Source organism: Pelophylax lessonae, assembly GCF_965119305.1.
Source record: "Pelophylax lessonae genome assembly, chromosome: 5".
NCBI classification, from domain to species: domain Eukaryota; kingdom Metazoa; phylum Chordata; class Amphibia; order Anura; family Ranidae; genus Pelophylax; species Pelophylax lessonae.
In genome coordinates, this window is record NC_138772.1 from 546177389 (window position 1) to 546200612 (window position 23224).

The window sequence follows — 23224 nt, forward strand, 5'->3', positions numbered from 1 at the left end:
TATAGCACTGATTACTGTAGAAATGTCACTGGTAACCCCAAAAGTGTCAAAAATGTCAGTCAAGGGTCCGATCTGTCCGCCCCAATGTCGCAGTACCGCAAAAAAAATCGCAGATCGCCGCCATTACGCGTTAAAAAAAAAAACAACAAAAATGACAAAAATCTTTCCCTTTGTTAGTAAACGTGATAACTTTTGCGCAAACCAATCAAAATACGCTTTTTGCGATTTTTTTTTACCAAACATAGGTAGCATAAAACAAATTGCCCGAAAATGTTAAAAAATTTAGATTTTTACATTTTTTTGGGGGGGGAATTTCATATAAAAAAATGTGAAAAATATTGCTATTTTTGCAAAATTGACGCTCTTTTTTTGTTTATAGCGCGTGATCAAAAAATCGCACAGGTGATCAAATACCACCAAAAGAAAGCTCTGTTTGTGGGAAAAAAAGGACGTCAAATTCGTTAAGGTACAGCGTCGCATAACCGCGCAATTGTCCGTTAAAGTCACGCAGTGTCGAATCGCAAAATACCCCCTGGTCTTTTAGCAGGAAAATCCTCCGGGGCTTAAGTGGTTAAAAAAAAAAAAACCCTGCAAGACAAAGGCATAATGAGCTAGTATGCATCGCATACTAGCTCATTATGAAACACTTACCTTAGAACGAAGCCCCGACACGGACCCCCGGACACTGCTGTGGGAGCTGACATGATCCCTCGGCGTCTCTTCCGGGTTCGGCGGCTCCGGCGCTGTGATTGGCTGGACCCGCAATGACGCCACTCCCGCGCATTTTTCGACAAGTTCCCGGCAAGGAACGCTGAAGGTCCGCCAGACCTTCAGAGCGCATGCGCCGCTCGCATGAGCGACTGCATGCAGTGCAAATATCTCCTAAACCGTGCAGGTTTAGGATATATTAATTGTACCTACAGGTAAGCCTTATTATAGGCTTACCTGTAGTTAAAAGTCGCAAAAAGCGGGATACTACCGCTTTAAAGTGGAGTTCCACCCAAAAGTGGCCCATTTGGCACATTTCAGGGGGGAGGGGGGAATGGGTACCTGTTTTTGACAGGTACCCTTTCCAACTTCAAGGAGACAGCGCCGAGGTGCCGTCACTCGGAAGTTCGGCCCCCTCCTCCTTCTCCCTCTGCCGGGCCAATTAGAAAGCATGCTGGTTTCCCATATGACAAATGGCGGCGGCAGCACCTGACAGCCGATCCGAGTGGGGTGGCGACATCGGCGGCTCCCTGGACATGTAAGTGTCTATATATTAAAGGTAATTTTTTTTTTCCCCAGGCAGAACTCCTCTTTAACTTCAGCTTGTTCATATAAGCTTTGACAAAAAACAAAAAAACAAAACAAAACTGGAAGCTGATTGGTCTCTATGCAGAGCTGCAGCAGATTTTACACACACTAGTTTTAGTAAATCAACCCCTATGACTACTCTCAGAATCTCTACACCAGCCACACTAAGGCTTCTGATACACAATGACAGCATACAGGCCTTAGGCTGGCCATACATTATACAATTTTCTTATTCAATTTCCTTTCGATTTACCTTCAACCATCTACTAGAAGGGCCTGCCTGACTGCATACAAATTGAAAGTGTTTAGGTTTGACCTCCTATTATATAGTTTTGGTAAATCTAAAGTAAAATTGTACAAGAGAATTATATAATGTATAGGCAGCCTTAGACTAACTAAATCGCCATTTTTAGGCGGCATGATTCTATAAATACAGTATCTCACAAAAGTGAGTACACCCCTCACATTTTTGTAAATATTTTAGTATATATTTTCATGTGGCAACACTGAAGAAATGACACCTTGCTCCAATGTAAAGTAGTGAGTGTACAGCTTGTATAACAGTGTAAATTTGCTGTCCCCTTAAAATAACTCAACACACAGCCATTATGCTCCGTTCACATGTAGGCGTTTTGGGGCGTTTTTGGGGCGTTTTTCTGCTCTAGGATCAGCTCTCAAAACGCCCAACAAGACAAATCCTATTCATTTCAATGGCCCCTGTTCACATCTGAGCGTTTTGAAGCTGTATACAAAACGCCCAACGCTCAAAAAAGTACATGAGCTTCTTTTTGGGCAGATTACAGGCGTTTTCCATTGATCTCTATTGAATCTAAAAACGCCTGCACAAAAATCGCGGTAAAAATCGCGGTAAAATCGCGGTAAAAAAACGCGCGAAAAACGCTACGCTCAGGTGTGAATGTAGCCTTAATGTCTAAACCGCTGGTAACAAAAGTGAGTACACCCCTAAGTAAAAATGGGCAAATTTGGCCCAAAGTGTCAATATTTTGTGTGGCCTCAACCCTCTTAGGCATGTAGTTCACCAGAGCTTCACAGGTTGGCACTGGAGTCCTCTTCCACTCCTCCATGACAACATCACGGAGCTGGTGGATGTTAGAGACCTTGCGCTCCTCCACCCTCCATTTGAGGATGCCCCAGAGGTGCTCAATTACCTTTACCCTCAGCTTCTTTAGCAAGGCAGTGGTCCTCTTGGAGGTGTTTGGGGTCGTTATCATGTTGGAATACTGCCCTGCAGCCCAGTCTCTGAAAGGAGGGGATCATGCTCTGCTTCAGTATGTCACAGTACATGTTGGCATTCATGGTTCCCTCAATGAACTGTAGCTCCCCAGTGCCGGCAGCACTCCTGAAGCCCCATACCATGAAACTCCCACCACCATGCTTGACTGTAGGCAAGACACACTTGTCTTTGATCTCCTCACCTGGTTGCCGCCACACACGCTTGACACCATCTGAACCAAATAAGTTTATCTTGGTCTCATCGGACCACAGGACATGGTTCAGTAATCCATGTCCTTCGTCTGCTTGTCTTCAGCAAATTGTTTGCGGGCCTTTTTGTGCATCATCTTTAGAAGAGTCTTCCTTCTGGGACGACAGCCATGCAGACCAATTTAATGCAGTGTGTGGCGTATGGGCTAAGCACTGACAGGCTGACCCACCACCCCTTCAACCTCTGCAGCAATGCTGGCAGCACTCATACGTCTATTTCTCAAAGACAACCTCTGGATATGACGCTGAGCACGTGCACTCAACTTCTTTGGTCCACCATGGCGAGGTCTGTTCTGAGTGGAACCTGTCCTGCTAAACCGTTGTATGGTCTTGGCCACCGTGCTGCAGCTCAGTTTCAGGGTCTTGGCAATCTTTTTATAGCCTAGGCCATCTTTATGTAGAGCAAGACTTCTTTTTTTCAAATCCTCAGATAGTTCTTTGCCATGAAGTGCCATGTTGAACTTCCAGTGACCAGTATGAGAGAGTGGCGGTCGTTGCAACTTTTTATGTCACACGCAGCAATCTGCAGTCTTAGTCCGTACGGTTCAATATTGAGTTGGCCCACCCTCTGCAGCTATAATACCTTTAACTCTTCTGGGAAGGCTTCCACAAGGTTTAGGAGTGTGTCTAGGGGAATGTTTGACCATTCTTCCAGAAGAGCATTTGTGAGGTCAGGCACTGATGCTGGAGAGAAGGCCTGGCTTGCAGTCTGCACTCTAATTTATCCCAAAGGTGTTCTATCGGGTTGAGGTGAGGACTCTGTGCAGGCCAGTCAAGTTCCTCCAACACAAACTTGCTCATCCATGTCTTTATGGACCTTGCTTTGTGCACTGGTCCAAATCATTTGGTGAAGGGGGAATTTTGGTGTGGGGTTGTTTTTTTAGGGTTTGGGCATACAAAGACATTTTGGATGATGGACGACATTTTGGATGATGTGTCAGAAGACAGAAGCAGCGGGATGAATTCTGCAGTGTTTAGAGATATACTGTCAGCCCAGATTCAGCCAAATGCAGCAAAGTTGATTGGACGGTACAGATGGACAATGATCCAAAACACACTGCAAAAGCAACCCAGGAGCTTTTGAAGGAAAAGAAGTGGAATATTCTGCAATGGCCTGAGTCAATCACCTGATCTCAACCCAACAGAGCATTTCACTTGCTGAAGGAAAAACTAAAGGCAGAAAGACCCAAGATAAGCCTGTTATAATATTTGGCTCATGCTTGTTGCTTATTTCTCCTGATGTTATCCCCCCCTTCTGTCTCTTCAGGTGGAGAATGAGGAGGACCCAGATTTCTGTGATGACAGCCTGGTGGCGGTGTCGGTGGGTCTGTTAGCAGCAGGTTCTGAGACCACCGCTTCCACCCTGAAATTCTGCCTAGTCTTTTTAGCTCACTATCCTGATGTCCAGGGTAAGATCAGTAATAACCCCCACAGATTTCAGAACGTTCTGTTATGTTTGTCGGTCAGATAGTCCAACCTTTTGTACTGTTTTTTTTTTTTTTATTGGTTGAGCCAGATGGACTTGTGTCTTTTTTCAACCTAACTAACTATGTACCTATGTAACTATGTAACCCTTGCCCATTTCATCCAACACTACATCCCAAACAAAGAATTGGCTGCAGTTCAAAGTTGATAATGTTGACCTAAGAGGTGCTAGAAAAATATATAGAAACATAGAAAAGCCACAGCAGAAAAAAGACCAAGCGGTCCATCGCATATTTGAATTAATTTACTGTTGACTGACTCACCCCCCCCCCCCCCTGCTGGAAATCTATTCCAAGCAACAGCTACACTTTTGGTAAAATTATTCTTTCTAAGGTTAGTTTTGAACTTTCCTCTGACTAGTGTTAGGTCATATTGCTGCAATTTCATATTTAAAATACTTAGACAAAAAAACAATCAGCGCAGACAGGTAGATGAAACTAAATGTAGATGGAAATGCTGGCTGAACACTGACCCGGGACACACAGCAGAAATCCCAGAACATATACTCCACGGAGCCTCTGTGAATACTATCACCTGGGGCATTTGGCATATGGGTTCTGCCTGGTCCTTAGTTATCAAGAGGTACATGCCTGCATATTTGATGCCTGCTGATTGATGTGGATACATACAGCGAATTTTGGCCTCTGGTAAAACAGTGGTCCAAATATGAGGTGAGGGCATATGTGTGCTTTTTGGTGGAGGGAGATCACTGTGTGGAGTCGCTGTCTCCTACATCCTTTTCCAGCACCGAGAGGACTTAAGAACTTATCCTATTCATCTTTTTGGACTCTTTTCTTTATGCATCATTATTATTAGGATTTGCGCTGCATCATTTTGTTTGATATTTAAAATACTGCCCTGCTAAATGTCCAGCCCTTTAGTGCCCGTGATGAATTCACGTGCACCCGGCCCGCTGACATTTTCACTGCTTTCCTCTTCATTGGACAGCGGCCGGTATCACAGGGCTGGATGGGGGTGGGAGCTGCTGGAGTTAACTTTCACATCAAACAGCAGGTGATTGGTTGCCGGGTGATCCTAGCAACCAATCACCAGCCTGTTAATGTGAAAAGTTAACTTCAGCAGTTTCCACCCCCATCCAGCCCTGTGATACCGGCCGCTGTCCAATGAAGAGGAAAGCAGCGAAAATGTCCACAGGCAGGTCAGGTCCATAAATATTGGGACATCGACACAATTCTAAACTTTTTGGTTCTATACACCACCACAATGGATTTGAAATGAAACAAACAAGATGTGCTTTAACTGCAGACTGTGTTCTGAAGCATTTGGCTGAATATGAGCAGATAATATTGCCGATACACTTTAGAATTCATCCTGGTGCTTTTGTCAGCAGTCACATCATCAATAAATACAAGAGAACAAGTTCCATTGGCAGCCATACATGCCCACGCCATGACACTACCACAACCATGCTTCACTGATGAGGTGGTATGCTTTGGATCATGAGCAGTTCCTTTCCTTCTCCATACTCTTCTCTTCCCATCACTCTGGTACAAGTTGATCTTGGTCTCATCTGTCCATAGGATGTTGTTCCAGAACTGTGAAGGCTTTTTTAGATGTTGTTTGGCAAACTCTAATCTGGCCTTCCTGTTTTTGAGGCTCACCAATGGTTTACATCTTGTGGTGAACCCTCTGTATTCACTCTTGATTGTTGACTTTGACACACATACACCTACCTCCTGGAGAGTGTTCTTGATCTGGCCAACTGTTGTGAAGGGTGTTTTCTTCACCAGGGAAAGAATTCTTCTGTCATCCACCACAGTTGTTTTTCATGGTCTTCCGGGTCTTTTGGTGTTGCTGAGCTCACCGGTGCGTTCTTTCTATTTAAGGATGTTCCAAACAGTTGATTTGGCCACACCTAATGTTTTTGCTATCTCTCTGATGGGTTTGTTTTGTTTTTTCAGCCTAATGATGGCTTGCTTCACTGATAGTGACAGCTCTTTGGATCTCATAGTGAGAGTTGACAACAACAGATTCCAAATGCAAATAGCACACTTGAAATTAACTCTGGACCTTTTATCTGCTCCTTGTAAATGGGATAATGAGGGAATAACACACACCTGGCCATGGAACAGCTGAGCAGCCAATTGTCCCATTACTTTTGGTCCCTTAAAAAGTGGGAGGCACATATACAAACTGTTGTAATTCCTACACATTTCACTTGATTTGGATGTAAATACCCTCAAATTAAAGCTGAAAGTCTGCAGGTAAAACACATATTGTTTGTTTCATTTCAAATCCATTGTGGTGGTGTATAGAGCCAAAAAGATTAGAATTGTTTCGATGTCCCAATATTTATGGACCTGACTGTATGTAGAGGAATCTGGACTTCCTTACTTCTGCTGGTAACCCCTCTAGGGATATAAAGATCTATATAGAGGAATCAGGATATCCTTCCTCCTGCAGGTCATCCCTCTAGTGATAGCCACAGATCCATATGGAGAAACCAGGATCTCCTTCCTCCTGCTGGTGACCCCCTCTAGTGATATAAAGATCTATGTAGAGGAATCAGGACTTCCTTCCTCCTGCTGGTAATCCCTCTAGTGATAACTACAGATCCATATGGAGAAACCAGAATCTCCTTCCTCCTGCTGGTGACCCACCTAGTCATGACACCGTCTCCGGCCAAAAACTGCCCAGCGCTGTTGGAGGCAACTAGTTGTTTTATGGCTGCATGGAGACAACTGATGGAGCTCTGAGTATTGCCAAGCACATGAATGTGTGCTTCCAACATGGAGTTTGTTGGCCAATGCTTGCCAGTAATAGATGGTCTTGAAAGAGAAGGGTAGCACACTATTGTAATATTGAGTGACTATGGATGAGTACCACTTACCGTATACAGTTGCCCAGTACTTGGCAAGACTCAGAACTCCATCAGTTATCTCCATGCAGCTATCAAACAACTAGTCGTCTCCTGCAGCTCTGTGCATTTTTTTTTTAAAGTATATAATTTCCTTATAAAATAGAAGATTTCTGGAATCACAGGTAAATCCTTTCATATTTCAGCAAAGGTCCAACAGGAAATTGATGAGGTGACGCAGTTATTGCGTCTGCCTGGGATGGAAGACAGACCACAACTGCCGTACACCAATGCCGTCATCCATGAAATACAGAGAGTTCTAGATTTTGCACCAACTGCTCTCTTCCATGCCGTGACCAAAGATATCAAGTTCCACGGATACGTCATCCCAAAGGTAAATGACTATGACATACACCAGCCCATCTTTCTGGCAGACTGTGCATATAATAAGGGAAACAGTGATGTGATACAGCTAAAAATAAAAAAGAACAACAAAAATCAATAAAATCTGTATGTAGAGTTGTAGGATATGGGAGTATTAGCACATGCTGGATTTCTGCCAGTCAGAAATAAGACCACTTATTTGTGCTACACATGGCAAATTCTCATTTAGATGTCATGCAGCCTGTTAATTCTGAGTTTGTTTCGTTTAATTTTTAACCTTAGCAGAATGTAATATACTGCTGGGTAGAAAAGCCAATAAGAAACAAGTCTCTCTTTCTGTTCCGGCACCTGTTCACTTTCAAACTTTCCTTGTTTCTATACTCTTACACGTTATTACAACATCTACTGCCAGATAAATAAGTTCCATTTTGTGTCACAGACATTTACATGATTTTACTGCCACTAAGACCCTATGATGTGATTGTACTCATGTATAATGTATCATGTATAATTGAAAAAAAATATACTAATAGTATATCCCCCACGCCTATAGGTGTGTAATAATATTTGTTAGAATAGTATATCAGAATTGAGGCAGCAGCTATAGACTGGAAAAATAGGAAATGTCGGTAATAGCCCTGGGGTTATGGCTACCTACAGCGCTTGCTAAATAATGTTCTCAGCTCAAGAATATGCTTCAATGATTATCATGTGACTTGTTCAATCAAAATTAAAGGTGCTAAGTGCAATAAATAAATCACTGCAAAATAAATAAATTAAGTGGATGTACATCAGCTATATAGTGAGCTGAATAATAACTGCAATACTGGACAATATACACATCAACTCAATAAATAAATATCCATTACAATATTCCAATATAATAAATTGTGCAAAATATATAGTGATGGAAGATTATAAAATTATAAGTGCAAGTGTCCCATTTGGGTTATTGCAAGTCCATATATAAAGTGACTGTAGTGATCAGAGTTCAAAAGGATTTTTCTTTGTGCAAAATATGTTCATCTGATACAATCAAAGTGCAGGTACTCAGTGTGGATCTAATCCAATGCGCTCTGTGACATGTAAGTGGCACAGGTTCCTCTTCACTGTGATAAGAAAATACACCTAAAGTGTACAGAGCTGCGCTCTCCTAAAGTGCACTATATAATAAATACAATATATTGAAAATCCATAGAATCTTAAATAATAAGTGCATTGACAAATATAAAGTGCATCAACAATTAATAAATAAGTGAATCATAGATAAAGTCCCATAGACCAACAGGAAATAAAATTGAATGGTGCAGTCTCTAAAGGATGATTCTTCCACATGAAAAAAATCTTCATTCCCTTCACCACATGGACACCCAGTGTGTGGGAATGCTTACCAGAAGGCACCGACCCCTTGGTTATAGGGGGTCAATGCAAGCAGAATTGTTACACAATAATCAGAATCCAGAGTGTGTCTGAGCCCTCCTGAAGGATCCACCTTAAAATCGCCTGTATAGCAGGTATACTCCGCACTTCTCTGCCAACCTAACGCTTTTGTAAATTACTTCCCCATACTTTGGGCGATAAGATGACACGGGGGGGGGGGCAGGTTGGTCCCAGAATGGACTGACAGCAATGCCCAGCTGTGACCTCTCCCGAGCGCCGTTTTCCCTTTGAACAATCAGAACGCAAACGGTCCTAGTGATCGGGGGTGTCTGAGTGGAGGATGGGGGGGGGGTGCGCAATCTGGGATCAGACGCTCAGGTCTATAGGGAGGGAAGAGTTGGTTAGATGATGCTTTGGATTTCTTCCTACTCTTCTTTCCTCTTCCTTTCTCTCCTCCCTGGAGGACAGGAATAGCTACATTCCAACCCACAGTTGCCATCACCCAAATTGGATCAAGGGAATACCTAAGGGTCAAATGATGCGGTTCAAACGAAACTGCGGAAACAAGGAGGTATTTGAGGAACAAACAAAGATCTTGATGAAAAGATTCCAGGAGAACGTTAACATTCTCTGTTGCTGAAATAGAAATAAAATACAGAACATCTTTGGGGCAATACAGTTATTTTGGGCCAGTGATCATATGATGAGTAGTTGAGATATATCTATTCTTTTAATAAAGAAAGTATTTACTATGAATTTTATAATTTATATATTTTATTTAAAATTTATTTAAGAATTAATATTGAACCATACACTAGCCAATTACAAATATCTCTTATTTTAATCTATTATTGTATATGCAAATGATGATGAATATTTACTTATTTATTAATTGTATTCCTTAAATCCACCGATCATGCCAAAATCGGCCACTATTTACCAATAGACAGGATAATGATACATTTTTGTAGACTTCATTTGCTAAGCACTTTAATATGAGTATATACATAATGACATGAGAATTTATTTTATTTTACCTTATCTATTTTATTTATTGTACTTATTTAATGCAGTGATCATGCTAAAATTGGCTACATATACCACCAGAGAGGATAATGATACGTTTTGCATATTTAATTTGCCAGCATATGTTATGAATTTTCCTTCCCCAAGAACACGGAGGGTGACACGGGGATTCACGATGCATTGTTGGAGCAGTGGCGACATTCCCGTATCCCATCCCTTCCGGGAATGAAGTGATAGGGCGTAGTGAGGGGCGGCGACTGCCGCATATAAATGAATACCGCAATACGTGCTTTCCTACCTCTGAAGACGTCACAGGAAGTGGCGAAGCGCGTAAGTTTGGAACGCACGGCGTGACGCCAGCTCTGCAGGTGGAAAGCAAGCCGGAATCTCCGCTCGCCACTCTGCATGTAGCTTGTACCAGTTTACACTATCACGATTACCGCACACCTACTTGCTTTTAAAATTTACCCATGGATGGGAAATAAACTTTTTAACCTTACTACACTATCCGGAGTATTTTCTTTTTTATACCCTGGCCCTACACTGATGCGGGGAGAGGAAAGGAGAAATCTACAATTACCCTTACATCGGAGCGCCATGGGGAAACCCACCCTGGCCTGGGGGGCCAAACAAGCGTGAGTGGTCTTAATGCTATAAGGCATGTGAGACCCACTACATCTGGTAAGTTACCCAACTTTAACCATACCACAGTGGAGAGGAACCTGTGCAACTTACATGTCACAAAGCGGATTGGGTTAGATCCACACTGAGTACCTGCACTTTGATTGTATCAGATGAGCATATTTTACACAAAGAAAAATCATTTTGAACTCTGCTCACTACAGTCACTTTATATATGGACTTGGAATAACACGAATGGGACACTTGCACTTATAATTTTATAATCTTCCATCACTATATATTTTACACAATGTATTTATTATATTGGAATATTGTAATGGATATTTATTTATTCAGTTGATGTGTATATCGTCCATTATTGCAGTTATTATTCAGCTCACTATATAGTTGATGTACATCCACTTAATTTATTTATATAGCAGTGATTTATTTATTGCACTTCGCACCTTAAATATTGATTGAACAAGTCACATGATAATCATTGAAGCATATTCTTGAGCTGAAAACATTTAGCAAGCGCTGTAGGTAGCCATAACCCCAGGGCTATTATCGACATATCATGTATAATGTATATTAATGTCTCTGTTGCTCTCCTTTACTAGGACACCATCATCGTTCCTTTCCTGACATCGGTGCTTAATGACCCTTCTCAATGGGAGACACCGGAACAGTTCAATCCTGGGCACTTCCTGAATGAGGAGGGCCAGTTCCGCAATCGGGTAGCCTTCATGCCGTTCTCAGCTGGTGAGAAATCCACAACATGATTCTGTCAGTAATAAAAAAACATGTTTTTTTTATTACTATGTAAATTATTACTATGTAAAAAAAAAAAAAAAAAAAAAAACAAATCACCCCAGCTCAATAAAATTACAAAGTTTACAAATGGTATGGCAAAGATGCTAGCACGATTCTCCTGGTATAGAAAACAAGGATAGTATAACATAAATGCAGCACTTGTACACTAATAATAGTCCAAGTGTTTAAAAATAAAATAAAACATCTCATATAAAAGTCCAATAAGTGCAGATCCACACAAAAGGGTGCTGGGAAGGATCAGTCACCAATAGGAGAAGTTCACACTGACCCTTACTCCAAAAGGTGGACTACTTAATCAAAAGTAGCCAAATATGCTTGAAAATACTCAACTCTAGCTCTCCACACATGTAAGAATAAAAAAATCCTTAAGTACTAACACGATCCACCATGGACAGGTTCTCACAGCATAAGCATATGGGAATAGGCAAGAATAGACTTCATTGTGCAGTATTACTGATAAAGTATTTATTTAAAAAAATAAGAAGCCAGAATATTCAAACATAGTAGTTTAAATTCGCATGTAAATCCTCGTAACATTAGCAATGTTTCCAACCGGTAAGATGGCCGACTACCAAGCATGGCAATGTCACGTGACCAAACTCCTCCCCTCGCGTTTCTTCACACACAGACATCATATATTTGGTAAGGGCCGGAAATAGAAAAAGGCATAATAGCTGCGCTCCAGAACCCGGGGGTGGGCAAACATCACTGAACCGGAAGTAATGCAATTGCGTTCCAACAGGAGGAAGTAACGTATTTGGATAAATTCGGTAAAGACTGCGTTCCAATGAAAAGAAACAGCAGACCTTATGATATGGGAAATGTTCCGCAAGTACTCATTATGTACCATGATAAAAAAGAGCTTAAACTAGTTAGGAAAAAAAACTCATATTTTAATTAAAAAAATTGTGTACAAAAAAAAAAATTGCTATGTGACATCGCCATTATTCATAAACCCGCAATGGGGAATGCTGATAGTGGCATCTAGTGGTTTGGAAACATTAACACCATATTAGTACAGCAAAAAAGTTATAATTATCCCAAAAGCTTAAATTGTAGACATCCTAAACATAGACAATCTTAACCTACAATCTAAGGGGACACATTCTCATAGAAAGCGGGTAAATCTCAAATTAATCAAAAATTAAAAAATATATATATATAATATATATATATATAACATGGGTGGATAACTCAATATAACCCCAATAAGTGATTGCAAGGGTTTTCAACTGTTGTTTATAAAGGCGTTAATATCCCACTCTATATTTAAACCGTGGGGCCTATGAGTTTGCATCCACAAAATCCATTTTGTCTAGTATGGCTACTTCTCCAATGGGGATTATATTGGTATATAGTATAGTGGATTTTGACCTTGATGGGAATTAAAATGTTTAGACTGTGTTTGGGAAAGCCTTTTTTTATATTCTTTCATTCGCACCTGAAAGGTGCGAATAGTACGGCCAACATATTCTAGCCCACATGGGCAGGTGATAACGTACACCACATTTTTCGATGAACAGGTTAGAAAAGGGTTAATCTCATATGATTTGGAAGTGGCATTAGACAGACCACGCACCTTCTATAGGGTTAAAACCCCTTCATCTGATGGAAAAACTACTTTTCTTGGGAGACTCAGTTACATTGGGGGCAATCAGTAACCTCAAGGGGGGAACTCTCCTAAACACGACTGCTGGTACTTCTGGCAATACTGGGCCCAAAGCTCTATGGTTCCTGAGGAAGCCCCAATGTTTCTTAAGTATATTTTTAACAACAAAATGTTGAGTGGAATACAAAGTAAAAAAAGAAAACTTAGGGAAAAATCTAGATGAATGGTAATTTGCTCTCTCAGTGGGAGAAGCTAGAATATCAATCCTATCTCTATTATCTACTTCTTGAATGACCCCATCCAGCTCCACAGAGTCATAGCTTTTTCGAGGAATCGTCTTTACAAAATATGCGCCTCTTGCAGATAATCCTCATGAAAAGAATAATTCTTTTTTAAACATAGGAACAGACTCTTCAGTACAGTCTTAAGCCAAGCCCTATGGTGGCAGCTGTTTACGTCAATGAAACCATTATGATCGGTGTCCTTGAAATAGGTGGAAGTCACCAATCGGTTATTCTGTACCCTAATGTTTAAATCCAAAAACTGTATCTCTTCCTTGCTCATCTCATGTTGGAGAATAATCCCACGGTCATTACTATTAAGCTGACTCATAAAACCATTTAGGGATTCTGCATTGCCATCCCATAGGAGGAGGACATCATCAATGTCGGGTCTCCAGGGGGCATCAATAACATCCTCCCTCCATTTAGCCATGAATAAATAAGCCATACTTGGCACAAATTTTGCGCCCATAGTCATTTCATGACACTGCAGGTAATAGAAATACTGAAACCAGAAATAATTGTCTCCCATGGAAAAGTCAGGTAGCTGTAAAATAAACTCCTGCTGTAGGAGAGGTAGAGAAGAATCTCTGCCAATGAAATACTGCACGGCTTCCCTTACATGTTGGTTGGAAATTATGGTGTAAAGAGAAGCCACATCCGCCGTGGCTAGGATGTAGCTCTCTTTCCACTCAAACGCCTAAATAATTTACTAAAAGAGTATGGGTGGAAAGAGAGCTACATTCTAGCCATGGTGGATGCCCCCCCGGAGACCTGAATCGGTTCTCTGGAGGAGGTACATTGATGACGTCGTCCTCCTATGGGATGGCAATGCGGAATCCCTAAATGGTTTTATGTGTCAGCTTAATTGTAATGACTGTGGGATTATTCTCCAACATGAGATGAGCAAGGAAGAGATACATTTATTTAGATTTTAATATTAGGGTATAGAATAACAGATTAGTGACTTGAAAAACGGTATGGCTCTGTGGAGATGGATTGGGTTATTCAAGAAGTAGATAATAGAGATAGCATTTATATTCTAGCTCCTCCCACTGAGAGAGTGAATAACCATTCATCTAGATTTTTCCCAAACTTTTATTTTATTGCTTCATATTCCACTGAACATTTTGTTGTTAAAAATATACTTAAAAAATATTGGGGCGTTCTCAGGAACGATAGAGCTTTGGGCCCAGGATTGCCAGACGTCCTAGCAGTTGTATTTAGGGGTGTTGCCCCCTTGAGGTTGCAGATTGCCCCCAATGTAACTGATCCTCTCAAGAAAAGTATTTTTTTTCCACCAGATGAAGGTGTTTTATCCTTATAGAAGGTGTGTTGTCTGCCAGACCAGCTGTCTTAAGGATAGAAAGTATACATCCTTTCAGTCTAATGCCACTTTCAAATCATATGAGATTGACTCTTTTCTAATTGTTCATCAAAAAATGTGGTGTACTTTACCACCTGCCCATGGGCTACAATATGTTGGCTGTACAATTCCCACCTTTTAGGTGCGAATGAAAGAACATATTAGCAACAAAAAAAAGGCTTTCCCAGACACAGCCTTTCTAAACATTTTGACTCCCATCATGGTAGAAATCCAAAAAGGTATTTCCTTAATGGCTACAGACCAATATAATCCCCATTGGAGAGGTAGCCATACAAGGAGGGAAATTTAAAAAACTTGAAACAAAATTGATTTTTTGGTTGAGAACTTATAGGCCTCACAGTTTAAATATAGAGTGGGATATTAACGCCTTTATAAACAGTTGAAAACCCTTGCAATCACTTGTTGGGGTTATATTGAGTTTTCCACCCATGTTATATATATTTTTACATTTTTTTATTTGATGAATTTGAAACTTACCCACTTTCTATGAGAATTTTTCCTCTTAGATTGTAGGTTAAGGCACATTGTCTATGTTTAGGATGTCTACAATTTAAGCTTTTGGGATATTTATAACTTTTTTGTTGTACTAATATACTGTGAATGTTTCCAAACCACTAGATGCCACTATGAGTGGAATCCCCCATTGCCTGTCCATTGCAGGTTTATGCATAATGGCGATGTCACATAGGAACTTTTATTTCTGTGCACAATTTTTTTAATGAAAATATGAACCTTTTTTCCTAATTAGTTTCAGCTTTTTTTTGTATCATGGTACATAATTGAGTACTCGAGTTACATTTCCGATATCATAAGGTCTGCTATTTCCTTTCATTGGAACGAAGTCCTCACGAAATTCATCTAAATGCGTTACTTCCTCCTGTTGGAATGCAATTGCATCACTTCCGGTTCAGTGATGTTTGCCCGCTTCCGGGTTCCAGGGCACGGCTATTATGCTTTTTTCTACTTTTGGCCCTTAACATATACTGTATATATAGCAACCTGTACATGCGTGACCATGCTCCTGATAAAGCCTGTGTGTGACAAAATGCGTTAGACGGAGTCTGTTCACGTGACATAGCCACGCTTAGTAGTCGGCCATCTTACCGGTTTGAAACATTACTAATGTTACGAGGATTTACATTGCGATTTTAGTTCCTCTCTGCTGGGACAGAACAGCTCCGACTGCGGTTTCTGAAGCATCTTCTTCCACGATATAAGGCAGTGTTGGATCTGGATGACTTACATGAGTACAGGAGTGGATGTAAACTGTTTTTTTAGCATTTCAAAAGCAACTTGAGCCTCAGGAGACCAGTGAAAATGAATTCCCTGTTTGGTGAGCTGTGTAATGGGCATGACAATAGATGAAAAGTTCTTAATAAATCTGCAGTAAAAACTAGCGAACCCCACAATCTGCTGGATCCTTATCCTATTTGGGGGTGCTGGCCAATTCAGAATTGCAGAGACTTTTTGCGGATCGATTTCGATCCCTCCGGAAGAAATGATGAAGTGAACTGAATACTTTGCTGCTTGAACTCACACTTTGCATGCTTGGCATAGAGTCCATGTTGGCGGAGTAGGCAGAGGACACTCTTGACATGTCCCCAGTTGATTTCAAGAGAAACAGAGAATACGAGAATGTCATCTAAGTAATCGATGACAAAAATATCCAGAAAGTCCTTAAAAAGGCCATTAATGAAATGTTGAAACACGGCCAGTGCGTTGCATAGACCGAATGGCATGATGAGGTACTCATAGTGGCCAAACCGGGTATGGAAAGCGGTCTTCCACTCATCCCTCTCCCGGATACGGATTAGGTTATAAGCTCCTCTTAAATTTAATTTCGTGGAGATAGTAGCAGAACAAAGTCTTTGGAAGAGTTCTGGTACCAAGGGAAGGAGATATCGATTTTTCACAGTGATTTTATTTAGGACATGATAATCCACAAAGAATATTCCCACACTGGCAGGTAAAGTAGAAGGGTAGATGAACCCTTTCTGAAGGTTCTCGTTGATGTATTCTTTCAGAGCCCCCAATTCCCTTTCAGATAGTGGGAAGATCCGGCCAAGCAGAATTTCGGCCCCCAGAAGAAGTTCATTGGGGCAATCATAGGATCTTTGTGGGGGAAGGATGTCTGCTCCCCGTTTACTGAAAACGTCCAGGTATTCATGATTAAGCCTTTGACACCCTTTGGCAGAGTTCAGCATCAATGTTCATACATAGTAAGGTAGAAGGTGACGCAGCTGGCTCTGACAAGCAGTGTTCATGGCAGTATGGTGACTGGAACTTGACACTACAGGACTTCCAATCATTCTGCAGATTGTGGGCCTGCAGCCACGGTAGGCCCCAGGTGATAGGAAACAGAGGTGAAGAAATTGCGTCTAGACGTAAGAGTTCTTTATGATTGGTAGAGGTGATAGCTAGCAAAGATGGAGTTTCTTTCATCACCAATCCAGATTTCACCCAAGACCCATCGGCCAGGAATACAGTAAGTCCCTGTTTTTTAGACTGTAGAGGAATACGTTGTTGAGCTGCAAAGGTCAAATCGATGCAGCAACTGCAAGCTCTTGAGTCAATAATTGCCATTACCGACAAAATTCTTCCTGGAAGCTGGAAGGAGATAGGAGCAATAGGAACCGAGCTGGCTGACAAAGCCGTCTGATTTGCTGAGATGATGGAGAGACACTTACGCAGTTTATCTGGACAACTGCGCACATAGTGACCTGCTTCTCCACAGTAGAGGTAGAGATTGTTTTGTTGACGGTGTAAGCGTTCTTCTGGAGAAAGTGATGGACGCATCAGGTCGAGCTGCAAGGGTTCTGACAGACAGATCAGAAAAATGCAGCAGACAGCAGCATAGTCAGGTCGCAGGCAGAGTCGGAAATGGATGCTGGATCAACAGGTGCAGCAGGCAGAGACAGAATCTGGGGTGAAGCTAAGGGGTCAGGACAAGTAGTAGACAGAAATAATCGGAAGCATGTTTGCCCACATCTGTTCGGCTCATTCTTGGCTGACGCATTCACATACGTGTGCGCCTGGAAAAACATCTATACTATGGCGAAGCCTTTCCTGACATCTGCCTCCATTAAATCCAATTCCCCAGTCTGTGATCCATAATGGCCTCCATGGAATCCAATTCCCCAGTCTGTGATCCATAGTGGTCTTCAAAGAATCCAGTCCCCACTCTGTGATCCATAGTAGCCTACACAAGATCTAATCTCCAGACTATGCTCTGTAGCGACCTCCCCAAATTTCAATCCATAAGTCTGTGATTCAAAGTGGCCTCCATAAAATTTGCTTCTGCTAGCTGAATGTACCTTTTCCAAAACTGACCTTTCTGGAGACTGATTAGATGGAGGAAATATAAAACAGAAAATGTAACACTGCGCTAATGAGGGAAGCCGCTAGCACTTGGAAATATACAAGCTTCCAAAAGAACAATTATTAATACAAATAGTGCAGCGCTAAAATCATAAAAGCCAAAATGTATAAAATCAAATAAGAAAAAATTGATTATATACTGTATATATATAATAGTCCCAGGAAACAGCACTCCAAAAGGAAGAAGCTAAGAGGTCATGCAAGGAGACAGGGGTGACTTGAAAGGATGAATGAACACACTTCACACCCCAGGTGATACAGGGATCTCCTTACCAGAATGACAGGACCACCAAATTATAAGTGGTCAAGCAGGCATCTAATCAAATACAGGAAGGAAGCTGTATGGGACTCCAGATCAAATCTTCAGTTAATACATAAAGTAATCCCCAGATACTCCAGATGACAGTAGGCAAGGAAGGCATTCTATTCCTCACTTCAGCAGGCTTCCTTGATCCTAAGCAACTGTTCCTCTTAAGCCTCTTCTCTTCGGAGCCCTGTCACACACTGATGTCATCAAGTACAATGCAGGACTAATACAGCAAGGCTCCACCCACAACCCTGAGTATTAGAGCTCTGGTACAGAACGTTAGATGATCAGTGTGATGTGTCTGTGTCCATAGAGACCGGGGTCCGAGGACAGGAGCCGGTGCTGAGCCTGGCCGGGACTGCTGAAGAGGAGCCAAGATCTAACTTTCTGTACCAGAGCTCTAATACTCAGGGTTTTGGGTGGAGCCTTGCTGTATTAGTCCTGCATTGTACTTGATGACATCAGTGTGTGACAGGGCTCCGTAGAGAAGAGGCTTAAGAGGAACAGTTGCTTAGGATCAAGGAAGCCTGCTGAAGTGAGGAATAGAATGCCTTCCTTGCCTACTGTCATCTGGAGTATCTGGGGATTACTTTATGTATTAACTGAAGATTTGATCTGGAGTCCCATACAGCTTCCTTCCTGTATTTGATTAGATGCCTGCTTGACCACTTATAATTTGGTGGTCCTGTCATTCTGGTAAGGAGATCCCTGTATCACCTGGGGTGTGAAGTGTGTTCATTCATCCTTTCAAGTCACCCCTGTCTCCTTGCATGACCTCTTAGCTTCTTCCTTTTGGAGTGCTGTTTCCTGGGACTATTATATATATACAGTATATAATCAATTTTTTCTTATTTGATTTTATACATTTTGGCTTTTATGATTTTAGCGCTGCACTATTTGTATTAATAATTAGATGGAGGACATTGGTCGATCCATAGAATGTTCCAGAGATTCACTCCTGAGTTGTCTTGTCCAACCTTGTGCACATTATCGCTAACACATATCAGAATAACACTGGTTGTAAATAGGTGTTGCTGTTCTAGGTTAGGCAAATCCTTTGGATGTGTTTGATAAAATTTTAAATAGAATAAAAACAGCCATGTTGCTTGTATGGATTTATAGCTCTGCCCCATTTTCCTCAACTCTTCTACAGGAAAGCGTGTTTGTGCCGGAGAGAATTTGGCCAAAATGGAGCTCTTCCTTCTCATCTCTTCTCTGCTCCAGAAATTCACCCTCAAGTTGCCCCTGGGAGTTGAGCGTCGGGACTCCAAATGGCTTCATGCTAACAAAGTTGACATTATGTCTAATGCTCAGCTGTGTGTCGTGCCCCGAGCATTACCCACCAAGTAACCTGTGACATTCTTATGAAAGGAGTATCTTAGGGGTTTTTGTGAAGGACCCTAATACCCAAGTATAATAATACAGAACAAAATAAAAACTTTTGCCTGTTTTGTTATAATCTGTCTAAAAGGTTTAATTAAAAGCAATATTAATAAATTTGGTTGGGCCCTCTCACATATAATTAGTTACTTACAATACACATATGAAGTGTTGTCATTACCAATTAATAACAAAACTGAATTACACTCTGCTCCTCGAGAGTCAAATTGTGGATGTCCTGAAATCTGTCCATTGATCAGACAAAAATGTTAATACTGTAATGAAATGTTCACTCTATGTTACTTGCACCAAATGGCAAATATTAAAGTATTGTACCTTAGAGCTAAACAAGGATAATTCCTTGTATATCTCTATGGAACCAGGTTAAAAATATGGTGCAATATGGTATATTCCCACCATGTGTAATATTGTAATGTCACTGAATAACCTATCCTGTTGGATTAATGTAGAAATATTGTGTGATAGACCATGGTAAATATAGACCCCCAGAGTTTAAAATATAATATAAACAACTTTTACATACACATTTCCAACTATATCTCATGCAAGACCCATCAGAAGCCCTACTCAATTGCACATCTGAGGGGATATCCAAAACTCAATTTGTCCTAATGACTTATGCTCTCACGGCTGCAAAACAAGTAATGGCAAGGGCCTGGCTAACAAGAAACATACCCTTTGCAGAGGTAAAATTTCACTTGCATTTGACCATGATCAACGAAAAGCTAATGGCATTTCTTCAAAACTCCATGCTCATATTTTGTAAAAACTGAGACCCCTGGATCAAGGCATTCCTCTCAACACAACTTGATCATCACTTTTTGGTCCTTTAATGGTCACTTAGAGCAGTGGTCGCCAACCTCTTGGAGCATCAAACTCACAATTTTTAATCACGCGAACCACTAACATGAATTTTACATGGTTTATTTACACATTTATGCTCCGGCTCTCTGACACCCCCCCCCCCCCACCTCTCTCTGCACTCTGGATCTCACCTCCTTATCCAGCCATGTGCTCGAGCTCTGTGCTCCCTCCCACAGTCTGTGATTAGCACTACCATTGGAAGTCCCCTCCTTCACCTCCTAATCTCTCTGGCAGTGTACATCCACCACAATGTTGATTTGTGGGAACCACCAACATTTTCTCATTGGTTGGCGACTGCTGACTTAGGGCATCTAACAACACTTGCCACTGTACACCCCCCTTCCCACCTTTAATTCTCTGCATCCCCTAAACTTTTGCTTTCTTCCCACCCTCCTATGCTCTATCGCTCTCTTTGCCCCTCTTCTGACATTACTTCTTTCTCCTTAATTATATGAGCTTCATGAGCATTCCCATAGGTTTTCCGATACTGTATCTAACGTATTCTATATACTCCTACCCTATCCTCAGTACGGTTAATTCATGTATTGATACGGTTATATGATGTAATTAATGTATCCCTGCTGACAATTGCTCTTAATGTCTCAAACAAACATTTTCAATCTCATTTTCTCCTTTTACGGTTTCTTATGAATATTCATACCATTTCCTTTGAGACCTAATAAAAATTATTGAACAAGAATATGTAATATAAACACATTTAGTCAGAATATTGTTTATTGTCATTGTGTTGCTATTCAATAACTTCTAACTATTCTCCGACAAAGAGGAGATTTAATGTTTAGATCAGGGTTTCTCAGCCAGGGTTTCATGGAACTCCAGGGTTTCTCCAAAGGTTGCTAAGGGTTCCTTGAGCAATTTCTGCCTCTCACATAAGTTCTCACTGACACCATTGATCTTTTAGCTATCTGTAAGGGAGTAATTCTTCCCAATGACCACAAGTGTAAGGAGCATTCTTCCCACTGATAAGAAACAGTTCTGGCGCACCAAATTATATGTCCTTTAAAACAATAAATGTATCTGAGCAGATGGCCAAAGAATATATGACGAGTCCATTAGTTCAAGTTGATAAATGATTAAAAACTAGAGGAGGCAGCCATCCTTAGAGTGTGTACAAAAAAAAAGAGGGCCACGGACATCACACTCCTATATTAAAACTGCTTACATCTAGGGAGTAGGAGGGCAGTAGAAGGAGCTGTGAGCTCTGAGCACGTAGCCTGTGTTACAGACATTCTTGGTCCCAACCCCTGCCTCTTCCGGTGATGTAATCTCCGCCTCTGCAGTCCACACAGGTTTGCATGGACATCCTGGAATTGCAAGGTTTCCCAGGCTTCTCACATCTCCTTCAAGCCATCCGGACCGATGGTGGAACCTGCAGGAGGGCAGAGATCAGAGGACTGATGATATATTGATGAGTGTGACCAGGGGTGTTGCTAGGTGGGAAAAAGACCAGGGGCTTCAGCCCAAAGGTAAATCTGATAACCCCTCCCACATTTTAAAGCAAGTTCAGCCCAAGCTCCTCCCACATTTAAAAGTAGGTACCGCCTAAGCTCCACCCAATGCCCCTCCCCCTCACCCCTGCCCAATGCCCCACCATAAAATGTTCTATGAACCCATTATGACACCAAATCTTGGAATTGTTAATAATTAGCAATTAGGAGTATTATATAAAACCTATATTTAACCAGTTGTTGACCGCCCACCGCAGATTTACTGCGGCAGGGCAGCTCGGCTGTGCAAAGTCACGTAGATCTACGTGACTTTGTGCAAGCGGTCTCAGGGGGGGGGACAGTGGAAGGTGGGCTGCGGGAGGAGCAGCGGTGATCGCCGCCGGCCTCCCGCAATTGTTAGAGTGACTGACAGAAGACCCGCCTGCTTATGTAAACAAAGCAGGCAAGTCTTCTGTCATACAGGCAGGGAGAGATCAGAAGTTTCAGCTATGCTGAAACCCCGATCTCTCTGTGTCTGTCACAGAACCCTTCCCCCCCACTCAGTCAGTAAGCATATTTAGACATATATTAACCCCTTTGATCACCCCCAGTGTTAACCCCTTCCCCGCCAGTGTCATTTATACAGTAACAGTGCATATTATTTGGCACTGATTACTGTATTAATGTCACTGGTCCTCAAAAAGTGTAAAAAATGTCAGTTAGGGTCTCTATCTGTCCGCCGAAATGTAGCAGTCCCACTAAAAATCGCTGATCACCGCCATTACTAATAAAAACAAAAATAAAAAGTCCAAACATCTATCCCGTAGATTGTAAACGCTATAACTTTTGCGCAAACCAATTAAAATATGCTTTTTGGGATTATTTTTAGCAAAAATATGTAGCAGAATACAAACTAGCCTAAACTGATAAAAAAAATTTGATTTTTAAATTTTTTTTTATCGGGAATGTTTTATAGCAGAAAGTAAAAAATATGGCGATTTTTTTTTTTAAAATTGTCGCTCTATTTTTGTTTATAGCGCAAAATCTCAAATACCACCAAAAAAAAAAAGCTCTATTTGTTGGAAAAGAAGGACATCAATTGTATCTGGCTACAGCGTCGCACGACTGCGCAAATATTCATTAAAATACATAGTGCCGAATCGCAAAAAATGGCCTGGTCATTAAGGGGGTAAAACGTT

The 23224-nt window shown here is 41.4% G+C and overlaps 1 protein-coding gene across 1 annotated transcript in view; it reads left to right on the plus strand.

The window, feature by feature from the left end:
- The window catches only part of LOC309555534 (cytochrome P450 2C29-like), a 73374-nt gene extending 53678 nt beyond the window's left edge, over positions 1-19696 (plus strand). The window contains exons 6-9 of the mRNA XM_082257601.1: positions 4067-4208; positions 7309-7496; positions 11137-11278; positions 19466-19696. Of these exons, the coding sequence (XP_082113727.1) occupies positions 4067-4208; positions 7309-7496; positions 11137-11278; positions 19466-19662 (669 nt within the window). The 3' untranslated portion in view covers positions 19663-19696. The remainder of the gene's footprint in view (positions 1-4066; positions 4209-7308; positions 7497-11136; positions 11279-19465) is intronic.
- The last annotated feature ends 3528 nt before the right edge of the window (positions 19697-23224 follow it).